The sequence below is a fragment of the Rhinoraja longicauda genome, chromosome 8, assembly GCF_053455715.1.
Source record: "Rhinoraja longicauda isolate Sanriku21f chromosome 8, sRhiLon1.1, whole genome shotgun sequence".
Taxonomy (NCBI): Eukaryota; Metazoa; Chordata; class Chondrichthyes; order Rajiformes; family Arhynchobatidae; genus Rhinoraja; species Rhinoraja longicauda.
This window is the reverse complement of record NC_135960.1, coordinates 31391819-31408294: the sequence shown is the minus strand read 5'-3', so window position 1 is coordinate 31408294 and position 16476 is coordinate 31391819. Positions and strand designations below refer to the sequence as shown.

Below are 16476 nucleotides of genomic sequence, written 5' to 3'. Positions count from 1 at the left end.
ACATCATACCGCAGTCATTCGACCAGACTATCTTACTGTATGTCTGAAACTAGCAAATAGTAGTCGGAAGTTATGCAAGCCCGTTTCATCTTTCCACCTCCGCTTCTCCACCTACATCCTTGGTCCTTATCTCCATTCTTCTCTCTCCTACTTGACTCATCTGCCAATTAACCCCTTCTCACATGGATCACCTTATCACGAGCTCTTGTCCCACCCTTTGCCTTCACCTCTTTCTACCAGCTACCTACTACATCAGTCTGAAGATAAGTCCTGACTTGAAACACTGTCTGTCCACTTTCCTCCTGCTGGTGTGCTGAGTTCCCCGAGAAGTTTGTTTTTCGCTCTGGATTCTAGCATCTGCAGTTTCTTGTGTCTCTTGGTTGCCTTTGCCAGCTTATCCCCTTGTATTGGTGTTGTCTCTGTTCTCCCCCAGACTCCCACTCTGGAGCAAATTTTATAACCCACTCCACCATTATGTGTCTGATTTCTCCTGCTAGTCCCACTCACCTTCAGTCAGGAGCAATCCATGTTCTGTTCCCAAGGCAGCCTGCAACACAACCTTACTGCCAAAATTAGGCAGCAGCTCTGGGATACTAGAGCTATCATATCCTGTCCAAACGTGCACAATGCCTCTTCCCTGAGGACTCTCTTGGTCTTTCAGGCTGCACAACATTAAATAGAAACACATATTGAAACAGTTGTATTAAAAGCTGAACCACATTTATTTTATTAAGAAACTTTCCCTCCGGATATGTTGTCTTTGTTCTTTCTTTCCTTCATTCAACCTGCAGTTTATTTTGTTTCGCTCTACCTGAGGGCCAGCACATGGCTTGTGTCTTTGTGAAACAATTTCATGTCAATCATTCTGCAGGAGCCTTTAATTGGCAGCTCACAGTTAAAACCAGCTTTGATCGGGAATCGCAGAGAGCAGGACTTAATCCTGACGAAACCATGCAGCACTCAGCAGGGTTTCTTTGCGGAAAGGAGTGATATTTCACACCTCCCCATCCCATGCCTCTTCCTCTGGCAGTCTTATCTAGGAACACATTTTCTGCAGCACATTTTGCAAGTTCTTGTCCAGTGTTGCACTTCGAAAGCGCAGTCTCTGATGCAATACTTAAGACATGGCAACTAATATGCTAATGGAAAACTTACACAAGCAGCATTAAGATTATTCGGTCATGTGAAAGTGTGTGAGAAAGAGAATTTAATAACACAGGAAGTGCTGCCTTCTTCCAAACATTATGGTAAGATTAAATAATCCACCTAAGCATACAGTCTAAGCATGGGCAAAATGATTCATCTGTAAGATGACTCCTTCAGCAGTGCACAACTACCCGAATAACGCACTGAGAGCATCACCAAAGATTATATGTTTAAGATTCCGGAATGATTTTGAGCCCATAACTTAGGTTGATAAATTCAGTGACTGGGTGGAAACTGGCAAATGTAGTTTCAAGTTGAAAGTGTGAGGTCATGCACTTTGGTAAGAGGAATCTAAAAGCTGATTATTAACTAATCTCTGTTGTACATTTATGGAAAAAGTTAGCATTTTCAAATATTTGGGCATGACATCCCGAATGACTTTCCTGTGTCCAGCACAGATATAATCATGAAGACTCACCAGTGCCTCTACTTTCTTAGAAATCTGAAGAGATTCAGCATATAACTGAATACTGTAACAAACTTTTATCGATGCACTATAGAAAGTATCCTAACTGGTTGCATTATGGCCTGATGCAGCAATTTCAATGGACAGGAATGCAAGAGGCCACAGAGAGTGGTGAATTCAGACCAGTCGCAGAACACCAGGGAGCTATGGAGAGCTGGCTGAGAAGAGGTGATGAGCCCTGGGCAGATCCACCATGATCATATTATGACAGGCATGCTTGAGGGCCTGTGGTAATCTTCTGATGCTATTTTATGTTATTTTGTTCTGACTCAGAGGCATGCCTGCCTGTACTGAGCTAATACTTATTACAAAGATGTGTCAACGCCACGCTGGCTAACTTTAGTCCTTAAACCACAATGGATCAATGTGATTAACATCAGTAAATTGTTGTGAAATGACAAATTTCCCCTTTCAGACTATTGTATATTTTGGCAGCTCTTTGTGCCACTTCAGGTTTTAGAGTAATCGATACAATGGCCTGGTAAAGACCAAGCTTGAAATATTGCCTACAATTCTGGGAAGGAGTGTGGTCACATCTACCAAAAATGTACAGTTTGAAGAACGTAAACAACCTGAGATGGGTTACAATGGAGATTGACAACAACCTGGGATTGGCTACTCGGGTGAGACTGAACATTGTGGAATTGATTATGTGGGAAGGTGAAGACCACCACCAACAACCATTATGCAGAGCCTTTAATAGTGACCCATGGAGATTTAGCTAGTAAAATAACAAACCTGGGTAGTAAGTTTTTGTATTCAATGGATCATCCTTTGTATTTTCAGTTTCATACTTTAGTCAGAATACACCACATCTCCTCCTACCCTCCCCTTTCAGCATTTTGAAGGGACAGTTCACTTCATGTCTCTGTGATCTATTCTTCATTCTCGCCAATTACTGCCTTCTCGCACTTTTGCAAACAACTGCAGAAGATGTAACACTAATCTTTTTGCTTCTTCCCTTTTCACCATTTAAATACTTTTTCATGTGCAGTAATTCCCTTGCACTGCATCTGGGTCTCACATTGTAGTCTCCTCATTGGAGAAATCAAGTGCAGATTGAGTGACTGATTTGCAGAGCACTTGCATTGAGTCTGCAGGGACCACCCTGAGATCCCTGCAGCCTGCCACTTTAATTATCTGTCCTACTCTCATTTTGATCCATTTGTCTGTGGCCTCCCGCACTCTTGCAATTAGCCCCAAGGCAAGCTTGAGAAACAATAGCTCATCTTCCTCCTCTCCATGGTGGGATTCAATGTAATATTCTACTACTTCAAACAAATTGCTTTCTCTGGCTATGACAAAAGGGCCTGATCATCCCTGATTGACTCAATGTTTCTCCTTCTTCAAGCCCTGAACTGCTGGGCATGTCCAGCAGGAATGCATTTCGTACCCCTTACATTTCATTGTCTGTATTCTGACTTTTTTAACTGCCCCCTTGTCTCTGTTCTTTCTCCCAAACAACCTCTTTTAGCTCATTGACCTGATAACCTCATGCACAACGAAACTCAGGACAACTCTTGCCCAATTAGAGGTCCCGTTGTCTCATCCATCCTTCCCCTACCCACCTGCAGCTTGAGACTGACTTGCTTTGTCTCCTTCCCAGTTACGCTGGAGATTCTATGACCTGAAACATTAGCTCTGCTTTTCTTTCCACAGATGCTTGCTTGCCTGCTAATTAGCCCACACCACCCTGTCCATGCTCATTTTGCTGTACAGGGGTCAGAGAACCATTACCTACAATTTATTCCCATCAACCATCAGATTTTTGAACTGTACTGCACAATCCTAACCACAACCCTCCCTCAACACTGAACCACTACGGACTTTGCACTACAATGGTTGGTCTATGTGCTTTGGTTTTTGCAATATCATGATCTAGAAATAACTGTTGATTTTATATACCTCTTAAATAACTGATAATTTATTGTTTATATCTTTAGTTGCTGTTGCTGCTATGTCTGAAGTGCGTCTTAATCTATAGCAAGTAAGAATTTAATTGTTCCAATTCATATATTGTGCGTGACAAATAAACCACTCTTAAATTATATATTTTTTTACACAGGATGATAAATGTGTGGAAATGGCTGTCCAGGAGGAATAGGGATTAAAAGCGAAAAGGCCAAAAGTATGGGGCTTTAGGAAATTTATCTTTGGCGTTGGATATATTTTCCCCAGTGTCTTTTCTAATGCTAGACTCTAATATTTCTTGATCCAGATAAAATAAAGCACTCTGATGCAAGAGTTACCTTATGTCCTGCCCAGCCATTAATAGGTGTTTCCCTCACCACTGTCCATTGCAGTCCAGCTCTTCATTAACTTCCATGGGGATGAACCTTAAGACAAGAAAGAATTAATCAAATAGAACACCAAATCACCATGTTCATGACACCCATCACCAATCTACCTGACCTCATGCTCATGAAATTGCGAACCATTAAAATACTCATCCATGTCCCCATTTGACACTGAAAACAGGTACTGTTCCCACTCCCTCCATTATCTGCTTTCGGAAAATTAATAAATAAGCCGGAAAGGGTGCAGAAAAAAATTATGAGGAAGTAAAGCTGGAGTGAAAAGAAGATTTACAAAGATGTTGCCAGGATTCAAGGGCCTCAAGTGAGTTACCAGTTCTAATTTGTCCCTGTCACGTATTGTATGAGATGCTCAGACCAAATGCCTTTAGTGTTTTACTATTAAAATGCAAGTTGTTCATTCACCACCACCAAGTTAACTGATAAGCTTAACCAACTTCTTTCCACAGTCTGACTTTTCCAACCTACCTGATTGACCACCCATTATTGTATTAACCAAGTCCTACCTTGCACTAATCTCAATTTTGTTTTTGGTTTATTACTGTCATGTGTACAGTAAAAAGCTTTTGTTTGCATGTTATCCAGTCGAGTCAAATCATACTATACATGAATACAATCAAGCCGTACTGAAGTACAACAGGTAGTATAAAGATAAAAATACCAGAGTGTAGAATATAGCGTTGCAGGTACAGAGAAAAAGCCCACGATCTGCCAGATTACACCCTAGATTAAGGGAGAACCATTCTGTAGTCTGAATTTACTTATTGAGGAAGTAGAGATATTGAATTGCTTTCTTGGCAAAAGCAATAATGACTTATTACCTTCTGCTCATTGATATACATTGGTTCTTGAACCCAAAGTGCCTTCATATTCAAATTCCTATCCTTAACTTTTAGTCTTCCTAAAACTGTAATCATCTTGTGGTATCAACCTACTGATGTGTGTTTTCCATCAGCTGCCTCCTCTTGTTCATCCATTCCTTCCTATAACATCACCATTGACAACCATATTTTCTGCTGTATAGGTCCAAGGCTTTGTGATTCCTCCCCTAAACGTCTTCACCATCACTTCCATGAAATTGGACTCCTTGAGTCACTTAATTTATTCTGCCACTGTCAAATGATGTCAGAGTATGCAAAAATAATTATTGAGTCCCAATTAAAACCAGTTAACAGAACACACATTATCATCTTTCAGTTTCATGATCTATTTAAAAAATATCACCTTAATTGAATGACATCTTTATCTGCTCTTAAACTCCTCTATAAGCAATAAAAAAACTGTGGAAAATTAAAACACTGGAGGAAAACTCTGGGCAAACCCTTTCTATCTAACTGCACCCTCTAGCCAAGTTGTTCCAATAGAGTTACTGTAGCATCTGCCTAACAATGTGGAAAATTGCCCAGAAATGCATCTGGGACAGATGGCAATAAAACACTCTTGAGTCTTAAAAAACTCTTGATATCCTTGACTCAGGCATGTGAGTGAGGTTAAAAAAAGAGGAAAAGAACATGTGCGAGGCATACAGCGCGGAACATAAAATTGGAAATTTTTTGAAAATTTACACACACAATGACCAATTTCAAGCCTCTTTTAATGCATTTCAAAGTAAAAACGGACATTAGAAAGTAATGCGAACATGTCACTGTATACTAATGACATTTTGAAGTAAATTTGCACATTAATTGATAATCAGTCCAAAAAGGTGGTAATTGGCTTTTCTGCTGTGTTTTATATTTTAACCCTGTCTTAATTAATTTAGTTATATAATCTTGCACATAAATTTAATATTTACTCATTATAGTTCCACCACTGATTTTCTGCCGCTCTTGGTTCCAGAGCTTTGCTGGTTTATCCAGCCAGCCAAGGAAGTCTTTTTTTATATCAAAAAATACTTTATTCAAGAAATAAATATTTACAAAACATCTTCTTTTCAAAAACCCCATCCGACATTTCCGGAGGTTACACATTCAATGCAGATATTAATTTCCAAATTTTCACAGAATCCCTTATTTGGAGGGGCGTCTCCACCACACCCTACTCCCCATGTCCAGTAGCGGAAGGACCCTAGACTGTGGTCCTCCCCCACAGAGCCTTGGCGTTGGCTGCACCAAGCTTCAGTGCGTCCCTCGGCATGTACTCCTGCAGTCTGCAGCGGGCCAGTTGGCAACATTCCCCGACGTACAGCTCGCTCCGCTGGGAGGTCAACAAAGCTCGGGCAGACCAAAGAGCATCTTTCACCGAGTTGATGACCTTCCAGCAGCACCCGATGTCAGTCTCTGAATGCGTCCCTGGGAACAGTCCGTAGATCACAGAGTCCTCTGTAACGGAGCTGCTCGGAATAAATCGTGACAGGGACCCCTGCAAACCTCTCCAGACTCTCTTGGCAAATCCACACTCTGTGAAGAGGTGGGCCACCGTCTCCTCTCCGTAGCAGCCGTCCCAAGGGCAGCGTGCGCTGGTAGTGAGGTTCTGGCGGTGCAGGAAGGATCTGACTGGGAGGGCTCCCCTCACCGCCAGCAAAGCCAGGTCTTGGTGCTTGTTGGTGAGTTCTGGCGATGAGCCATTTTGCCAGACAAGCTGGGCAGTCTGCTCTGGGAACCACGCCACAAGATCCATGGAGTCATTTCCCTGCAGTGCCTGCAATACATTCCGTGCTGACCACTGCCCGATGGACTTGTGGTCAAAGGTGTTGGTCCGAAAGAACCTTTCCACGAGCGACATATGGTGCGGCAATGTCCAGCTGACTGGCACATTGCGTGGCATCTGCGCCAGGTCCATCCTTCGCAACACCGGGGACAGGTAGAACCTCACCAGGTAGTGGCACTTGGTGCCCACGTGCCTTGGCTCTACGCTCCGCCTGTAGCCACACACGAAGGTGGCCATCAGGATGAGGGCGACGTTGGGCACGCTTTTACCCCCGTGGTCTGCCGACTTGTGCATTGTGGCCCGTCGCACCCGGTCCATCGTCGACCCCCAGATGAAGCGGAAGACGGCCCGGGTGATCCCCGTGGCGTAGGAGGGAGGGACGGGCCACACTTGTGCCAAGTACAGTGGCCAGCCAAGGGATTCGGCTGTGGGGATAGATTTGCTGGCTCCAGCTGGGCTGGAGTTCCAGAGCCCCGGCCGCAGGTTGCAAATTCAACCCACCTATCGGATGTGGAAGTCCCGATGAGGTTGAGATTGGCTGCCTTGCCATATTTTCGGGGAGACTTCCAGGGCGTGGGGGGTTTCTCGCGGAACTCCTAGCGACCTCTCGCGGAACCCTAATGTTCATTACAAGTCTATACATCGTTTCTTTTCTTTTTTTTCCCGATCTAATTTCTCCATTGGTAAACGCAATTTTGGCAAAGTGAAAAACGCGGAAATCATGCAAAAAGCGCAGAAAATTGATTTGAAAAACCGCGGAAATCTGCGGAAATTTCACATGCCTGTTGACCTAGTATATTTCACTAGGAGCCCATGTGAAACGGAAGTCAATGGGCATCAAGGTGAAAACTCTCCCAATGGTGTCATACCTCACAACCACCCTGGCCAAAGATGCAGGTTAGACATTAGGTATCCTCCAGTGGGTAACTTACTTCCACATATTCCAAAGCTTCTCCATAATCTGCTTGACACAAGAATGGATTGCAATGGAATACGGTACATGAAGGAACTGCAGATGCTGGTTTAAACCAAATATAGACACAAAAGTGCCTTGACCCTTCTCTCCAGAGATCCTGCCTGCACCGCTGAGTTACTCCAGCGTTTTGTGTCTATCTTTGCAGTGGAATACTCTCCACTTGTCTACAATTCAAGCAATGATGACCAAGTTTAACAATACAGGACAAATTAGCCTGCTTGAGTGTCATCCCATGCACTTCCATGAACATTTATTCCCATCATTCCCACAGTCACTGTGGCATTGTGACTGGCTATTACCTATTAAAAACTTTGTTGCCATTTGTTATGACAGCAATGAATTTTCATTTATCTCATACTTCTAACCTCTAATTTCTAAAATTCTTTGATAAATCATCGCATAGAAGACAAATAACTAAAATCAATGTATGTGAAGGCAGGAGCAGCTGGCAAACAGAATGCAAAGAACGCTCAGACTGGCAAAAGATGTTGACTACATTCGCAATTAAATAAACACTTTGGACTCTGGAATTGGAAGCACCATTACTGTACCACCATATTAATGTTGCATTGAAACTTGTTCAGACCTTACTTTGGAAGTGTTGTGGTTTCCAAATTATAACATATAAATGTACTGAGAAGAGGGAAGAAGATTCACAACAATGATACCAGAACTCAAAGATTATAAACCTGCAGAGGTTGAACAAGCCAGAATTATTGTCTCCAGAAAGACAAAAGAAATGACCAAGTAAAAAAGTTTAAGGCTGAGAAAGGAATTGATAGGGTAGATGTGGAGAACATTTTTCCAGGAGTAGGATGAGAAGGGAAGGGGTGATGCAGAATGACAGTGCAAAATTAGAGCCCATTAATGTAAGAAATAAAAACTCAGTACTGTTGCAACAAACTAGCCACTTCTGCTTTTTAACAGCCAATTTATCTCCAGTGACCCTATGTCTCAGCCAAATAACGATAATTTCTATTCTTGGCCAGCAGTGCCCTACACATCGTATCCAAGCACCTCCAATCCTGCACACCCCATCCCAGGAGAAATCATAAAACTACAATCCCATCAGCCCTGCCTACTCCATCCACTGCGAACAGATCTTGCAGTATTGCTCTCGCACACCAGCTTCACTCCCCTATTGAAACCAACAGCAGACCCACATCAGCACAATTACATCAGCCCACCCTGATCCTCCAGTCAAAACATGGTGAAACACGATAGAAAAAGTTTACCTGTTGCCCTCCCCTGCTTGGTTTGTACTTGCAATGCTGCAATATTTAAAGAATGACGATTATATCCCATCCCTTCATTGATATTAAACAAATCCAGATTGTACAGTGTAGAGTACCAGGGCTCAGATCTAGTAGAGTTTTACACTGGCTGAACATAAATTCTCACACTCACTACACATTCTTCCTCTTGCTTACACCAACCATGTTTGATGGATGGTTTACAATGCACCTCACTCTGTAGCTAACCCATTCTGTCCCTGTCCTATGATGTTTGTACTGGGACAGTGCAGAGATCCCGCCCTCTGTGAGTGTTTGAGTAGGAAATGTAGAGGCAGCTGTATATACCAAAAGCTTGCTATCGTTGATCTGAGTGATTGAGGGGATTGTAAGGCGGAGATCACCTACATTCTACTGTTTCATAAGAATTTAATGAAACACACAATCTCACACTCACTGACACACAAATTTCCACACTTGCTAACAGTTCCACACTCATTGAGACATATTCTCACCACACACATACATCCCACATCATGAAACACACATTCTCACTGACACATATGGATTCTCACACTTGATGACACATACATTCTCACTCTGACACTGCCCCACATCTGCTAACATGCACTGACACGTTTCACACTTGCTAACACACATTCCCATACTCATTGACACACCTACATTCTCACATTTGCTGACACATATTCCTTCAATCGCTGATTCATATTTCCTCACTTGCTGACACACTCACTGACAGACATTTCACACTCGCTGACATGCATTTTCAGACACACACACACATTCCCACAATCTCTGACACACACACACAACACGCAGACTCTGGCACACGATCTCACACTCCCTGGCACATCACGTTCAAACACTGACGGACACGCACACGATTTCACTCCCACGGACGCATACACACTCCCACACTCTGGAACACAGTCTTCAACTGGCTAACACATCACGTCCACTGACTGAGACACACATTCTCACTCCCACGAACACACAGGATCTCATTCACGCTGTCACATGACGTTCAAACACTGACTGAGACACACATTCTCACACTCGCTGACACACCACGTTCAAACACACACACACTGACACGGACCCATTCTCACGCACACTACCCCACACTCACTCGTTGATCCTGGCACAGACTCACTCGCCCGTCACTCTTACACTGATTTCCACGCGTTGTTGACGCTGAGCCCTCTACACCCTCTCCCCGGGCTTTGGCCTCACCTTCGGCCCATCGTCGGCGCCACCTCGGCTCCACCACCGGCTCCGGCCTGGCAGCGCGGCCTACACGGGGGCCGGGACAGACCAGAACACACGGACACGCGTGCGAAACGCGTTTCGAAATGAGGAGAGGAAGAGGAAACAAGAGAACGCGATTGCTTGAATCTTAAGGTAAAAACAAACCGCCGAGTTCCTCCAGCGAGTAATGGAAAGAAAAACAAAGGAGAATGAAAGTTTAAAAAGAGGCACTTTGATTTGGAGAGCGAGAAAAACATGAAAGAGAAATTTCAGCTGGGTTCCACTGTTTTGGTGTTAATCGAAACCAAGACTACTTTGAAATCTGCGGTTACATTGTATCAGTATCTGTGTCTGGGTTACATTGTATGTTACTCTGCCCTGGGTTATTATTAGCATTATTTGCACCGAGTCCTTCACCATCCTTCACCATCGACATCCTGCAGGTCACCATGAACCTGAAACTCAACAGGACCATCAATCTGTCTCTATCTCTGGCGAAGGTCCCAAAGTGCCTGAAGTCAGCCACCATAGTGCAGGTGCCGAAAAAAGCAAACATCAGCAATCTGAACAACTGCCGTCTGGTTGCCCTCACACCGATAGTAATGAAGTGCTTTGAAAGATTGGTCCTCTCCCACATCAAAGCCATCATCCCTGAACTCACATCAGTTCGCTTACAGAGCAAATAAATCCACAGAGGACGCCATCTCTCTGGCTCTTCATACCGTCCTAACTCGCCTGGAGAGTGAGGATGCTATTTATAGACTATAGCTCTGCCTTCAATACTGTCATCCCCACCAAGCTCACCTCCAAACTCCACCAGCTAGGCCTCAGCTTGTCAATATGCAATTGGATCCAGAATTTCCTGACGGAGTGCCCTCAGGCAGTGAGAATGGGCCTCCACTACCACTCTGAGTACCGGCACACCACAGGGTTGTGTATTGAGCCCCATCCTCTACTCCCTCTTCACACACGACTGTATTCCTGCATTTGCCACCAACACCATCGTCAAATTTGCAGATTCACAACGGTGATCGGGCTGATCTCCAACGGCGATGAATCAGCCTACAGAGCGGAGGTGCAGAACCTGGCGAGCTGGTGCTCAAAGAACAACCTGTCCCTAAACACAACTAAGACCAAGGAGCTAATTATCAACTTTAGAAGGTCACAGAATGCGGAATATGCTCCAGTCTTCATCAATGGGGACAGAGTGGTGAGAGTGTCCAGCTTCAGGTTTCTGGGCACACACATTTCAGAGAACCTCACATGGTCCACTAACATCGCTGCGCTAGTCAAGAAATAACAGCAACGGCTGTTTTTCCTGAGAACGCTGAAAAAGGCTGGTCTGCCCCAACATTGCTGATGACCTTCTACCGCTGCACCACAGAGAGCATACTAACATGCGGCATCTATGTATGGTATCTCAACAGATAGGAGAGCTCTTCAGCGGGTCATCTGCAGAGCGCAGAGGATCATTGGTATACAGGTACCAGCCCTGGAGCAGTGGAGGACATCTACAACGCACGCTGCCTCAGGAAAGCCAGCATCTACAAGGACTCCACACACCCATACCACCGTCTGATTGAACTACTTCCATCTGGCAGATGTTACAAGGCCTTCTACGCCCGCACCTCCAGACTAAGAAACAGCTTTATTCCTAGAGCTATAGCTGCTCTGAATTGGACCTGCTGAGAGCCCCCCATGATCTGTCTCCTGCCCCCATGGTTATCTGGCACAACTGACCCTGCATGAACCTTTTTGCATTTTACCTTGTTTCTTTTTTTTCCCCCTTCTTTGTTGTTTTGTTTTCGCTGTGTTTTATTTATTTTATAGCATTGATATGGAAGTGGCATTCTTAATCTTGTTGTACTTGTACAATGACAATAAAGATATTGTATTGTATTGTATTATTTGCATAAATACCATTGCTGAAGGCGGATTAGAGGATGGGTATCGTGTGGTAAGCGATTTATCTCCTGACATCCCGCTCCACCCTTCCCCTCCCGCCCCCCTCGGCCCAACCGTGGAGCCGTTGCTGGGTGGGGAGTGCCCCCATGGTCGTGTGCCAGCAAGGGGGGCCGTGTGCCAGCTGCGGAGCCGAAGCGTCTGCTGCAGCTCGGCTGCAATCTGCGGCGGGGAACGGTGGCGACGGCATGGACCCGTTGCCGGGCAGGGAGCGTTTCCGGGGCCGTGGGTGGGCGAGAATGGACAGGGAGAAGGCACTGACCTCGGCCCCATTTCTCCTGCTGCGATCGGCGGGGAGCAACGGGGACGGCCATCTCGTTGGCCTCACTGCCACAGCCTCTGCGGCGCGCTGCAGCATGGGAGGAAGGACAGGCGCGGGGCACACCGGGACGGGCGCAGGTCGGGGGGGGGGGGGGGGAGCGCATTTATTAAAGTTTATAAGGTAAATTGTTTTTAAAAAATAACAAAAGTGGGTTTATTCGCACCACAGAGGAATGATGAGTAGGGTGAGCCTAAAATTGTGGCGCTATCGTGTACCGTTTTGGCTGTGTAGAGGGCATGGTACACACATAAACACAAACAAACCAAGTGTTTTAGTAGTATATAGGTAAATGTTTTATGCATCAACACTTGTAACTCTTTACAGTGATATTTAGCAGAATGTTAACATTTTTCTAAATAAATCTGTTTTTGTTTTAATTCTTCGTATCAAAGTAAATAATTCATTTCATAACTGAAAATAGACAGGATATATTCTGAGCTCTGGCTCTGATCTCTGGTATTTTCTCCATAACCCCTAGCAACTTCTTTCCTACATTCTCCCTACCCATACTCATTGATTGGGTGGACTAATTTGTCCTTATATTATTTTGTGGCATTTGTCGTAGCGTTCTTTGGGACCTCTTTCTTTGGTGAAGATGATACTTAAGTTTAAGATGCTCTTTTGATGACAGATGATAAGCTGCAGAACTCACAAATCACTATTCCTTGGGGGTTGTAATAACAAGGAACTGCAGATGCTAGTTTATACCAGAGAAAGACACATATGCCAGAATAATTCAGCAGGTCAGGTAGCATCCCTGAAGAACGTGGATAGGCGACGTTTCGGGTTGGAACCCTTCTTCAGTCTGATCTGAAGAAGGGTCTCGACTCAAAACATCACCTGTCCATGTTCTTCCAGGTTGCTACCTGACCTGCTGAGTTACTCCAGCACTTTGTGTCATTCCTTAGGGCTTAATGAAAAAGAGCTTACTTATATTTTACAGTTCCCTTTTCTTGCTTTGGTACACAGGAGACCAATTGCAGTGGCTCTGGTTAGATTTCAAAAGATATTCCTGCAAATCCTTTAAGGTTATGGATACCAGTGGTGGAGGGATTTAAATCAGCTCACTTAAATGCTGGAATTGGAAGACAATGGAGACAGGGAGTGTAGCCAGGCTGGATGAGGTTAAGGAGAAAAGGATGGCCAGGGGTTTGGCCTGACAAAATAATATAGCGGAATCACAGAGGGGGAGCAGTGAGAGAGGATGTTGCTGAACTCTCATCGGAGAGAGGAGGAGAACTTCTTCAAAGTAGACATACCTTGAGGAGATTTTGCAGTGGAAAAGCCAAAATGTGTAGGAAAGAACTGTAGATTCTGGTTTAAATCGAAGGTAGACAAAATGCTGGAGTAATTCAGTGTGACAGGCAACACAAAAACTGACCATTTTGACTATTTTCCAGGTAGGAATGTACGTGTTGCGTGTCTGGCGAGTGTATGCCGGAAGCTTGCATGTCCTCCAGAACGCTTAAGCGACTGTGCGTCACGCCCTTTGATCTTATGAGCTACCGTGCAAGGGCTCCATATCTACCATCCAGATCTAGTGCTTTCTGTGCGGAGGTTTCATGTAATCCCTATGACTGCTTGGGTTTCCTCCAGGTATTCTGGTTTGCTCTTACATGCAAAAATGTGCAGGTTGGTGGGTTAATTCGTAACAGTTATTGGCGCTAGTGTGTTGATTGTTGATAGAATCTGAGAGGGGCTGATGATAATGTGGGGGGGGGAATAAATGGGTTTGGGTAGAATAAGGGGGAATAAAATGGGTTTGGGTAGAAAAAGGGGGAAGGGTACTTCGTGATCAGCATGGATTCAGGGCTTGATTCTCTACATTTGTTTTTCCTTTCACATATGCCGATGAGTCTTTCCAACAACGTTGTTTTCTATTTTAGAATTGTGTAACAGGTTCGTCTTTAGTCTCCATTCACGAAAAATTCTTCCTTTTACACTGCACCAGGTAGGCAGTGAAAACTGTTTTATATAGTGACAAACAATGCTGGTGCTGCTTGAGACTTCAGTAATTTATCTGTTGTTTTGACTGAAAAACAAGAGAGGGCACTGCAGCCTCATATTAATTCCTGACTGTTTCACACTGCTTTGTTTAATTTTAAAATTAACAAAGAAATACCAAGTTGAGTTTATTGTCATATGCACAAGTACTATGGGTTACACCCACAACTGAAATCTGCAAGACAATAAAAAGAAAAAAATTGCAAAAAACAAGACAACATAAACACATTTATATTACATTTTCCATTGGTTCAGGGTGCCTCAAATGTCTTACAGCAGGTGAACTGTTTTTAATAACTTATGAAATGTTGTAATATAAAAATTAAGATGCATGTACTGTTTTGCCGATTTAACAGACCTTGGGTGACGGGCAGTGATTGGTACCAAACATTGTGATTTTGAAAATGGGGGGGGATGGGGGTTGTTTGCACGTTAGTTAACTAAAATTGGAGAATTCAGTCCTCATACCATTAGGTTGTAAGCTACCAAAGCAGAATATGATGTGCTATTTCTCCTGTTTCATGCGGCCCACACTCTGGCAATGGATGAGTCCCATGACAGAAAGCTCTGCCAAAGGCTGCTGGATCTCCTGACTGCTAACCATTTTAACTCCCCTTCCCATTTTGACCTTTCTTTTGCCCTCTTCTCTGTGCCCTACCTGGATTCAGACTATCCTGCCCCTTCCCACCTGTATTCCTTCCTCTGGCTTTAAAATTGGGGTAAAACTGAGATAAGTCTTCTATTCTTATCTCAGTTCTTATCTTTTCATCTCTTCCTTTTGTCTAACCATTGACCAATCAAACATCCTTCCCCCTGCTGTTCACCTGTAAGGAAGATCACTTGCCTGACTTTGTCCCACCACCATCACTCTTCCAGCCCCCCCCCAATCACAATCAATTTGAAGATTAATCAATCTGTCACCTATCCATGTTCTCTAGAGATGCGGTCTGTGTATTTCTTTTGTGTACCATAATGTTGTATCCTTAATGAGGCCGTAATGTTGTATCCTTATTGTTTTGATGTGTTCATGCTTTGTTCTTAATTGTTAACTGTATGTTTGTGTTGTCATTCCTTGTATATGCACATACTTGGTCAATAAACTTATTCGATAAACTTATTAATTCATTTATTTTTTGAACGGGGGGAGATTTATTGTAGGAAACATTGAAAATGTTCTTGGTTTAATTCAAGTTGCCCTTATTGTATGGTTTTCATTTTTATTGTGTCTGGACATTCCTGCCAGGGAAAGCATATATTGCCTATCCCTAAATGTGCTTGGAAAGGTGGCAGTGAGCCTCCTTCTTGAATCACTAAAGTTTTTTGGTGAAGGAGATCTTGCAGTGCTGTTGGAGAGGTTTTAGATCCAATGATGATTAAAGAATAGCAATTTACTGCCAAGCTGGAATCATGTGCAGCTGCTGGAACGGCAAATAATCTACTGTAGGAGCTCAGACAGTTGAATAGCATCTGTTGGAGAAGAGGAATGGTCACCGTTTTGAGTCCTCGTGAACCTACGCTGCACTCCCTCAATAGCAAGGATGTCCTTCCTCAAATTAGGAGACCAAAACTGCACACAATACTCCAGATGTGGTCTCACCAGGGCCCTATACAACTGCAGAATGACCCCTTTGCTCCCATACTCAAATCCTCTTGTTATGAAGGCCAACAGACCATTAGCTTTCTTCACTGCCTGCTATACCTGCATGTTTACTTTCAGTGACTGCTGTACAAGGACACCCAGGTCTCGTTGCACTTTTCGTTTTCCTAATCTGACACCATTGAAATAATAATCTGCTTCCTTGTTCTTGCTGTCAAAGTGGATAACCTCACCTTTATCTGCATTATCATACTGCATCTGCCATACATCTGTCCACTCATTCAACCTGTCCAAGTCACCCGACAACCTCCTAGCATCCTCTTCATAGTTCACACTGCCACCCAGCTTTGTGTCATCTGCAAATTTGTTAGTGTTACTTTTAATTCCATCATCTAAATCATTGATACATATTGTAAACAGTTGCAGTCCCAGCACCGAGCCTTGCGGCACTCCACTTGACTCTTTGTTTCCTGTCTGC

At 43.9% G+C, this 16476-nt stretch overlaps 1 protein-coding gene across 7 annotated transcripts in view; it reads right to left on the bottom strand.

The window, feature by feature from the left end:
- als2b (alsin Rho guanine nucleotide exchange factor ALS2 b) overlaps positions 1–16476 on the bottom strand; it is a 113112-nt gene that overhangs the window by 95845 nt on the left and 791 nt on the right. For 4 of the 7 annotated variants that reach the window (XM_078403511.1, XM_078403516.1, XM_078403515.1 and 1 more), the window contains exons 1-3: positions 10099–10191; positions 3922–4008; positions 508–662 (exon numbers count right to left, since the gene is read on the bottom strand). In XM_078403511.1, coding sequence (XP_078259637.1) covers positions 508–662; positions 3922–3941 — 175 coding nt within the window. In that variant the 5' untranslated portion in view covers positions 3942–4008; positions 10099–10191. Of the gene's footprint in view, positions 1–507; positions 663–3921; positions 4009–10035; positions 10192–16476 lie in introns of those variants that run through there. The other 3 variants (XM_078403513.1, XM_078403514.1, XM_078403512.1) reach the window with 2 other exon arrangements.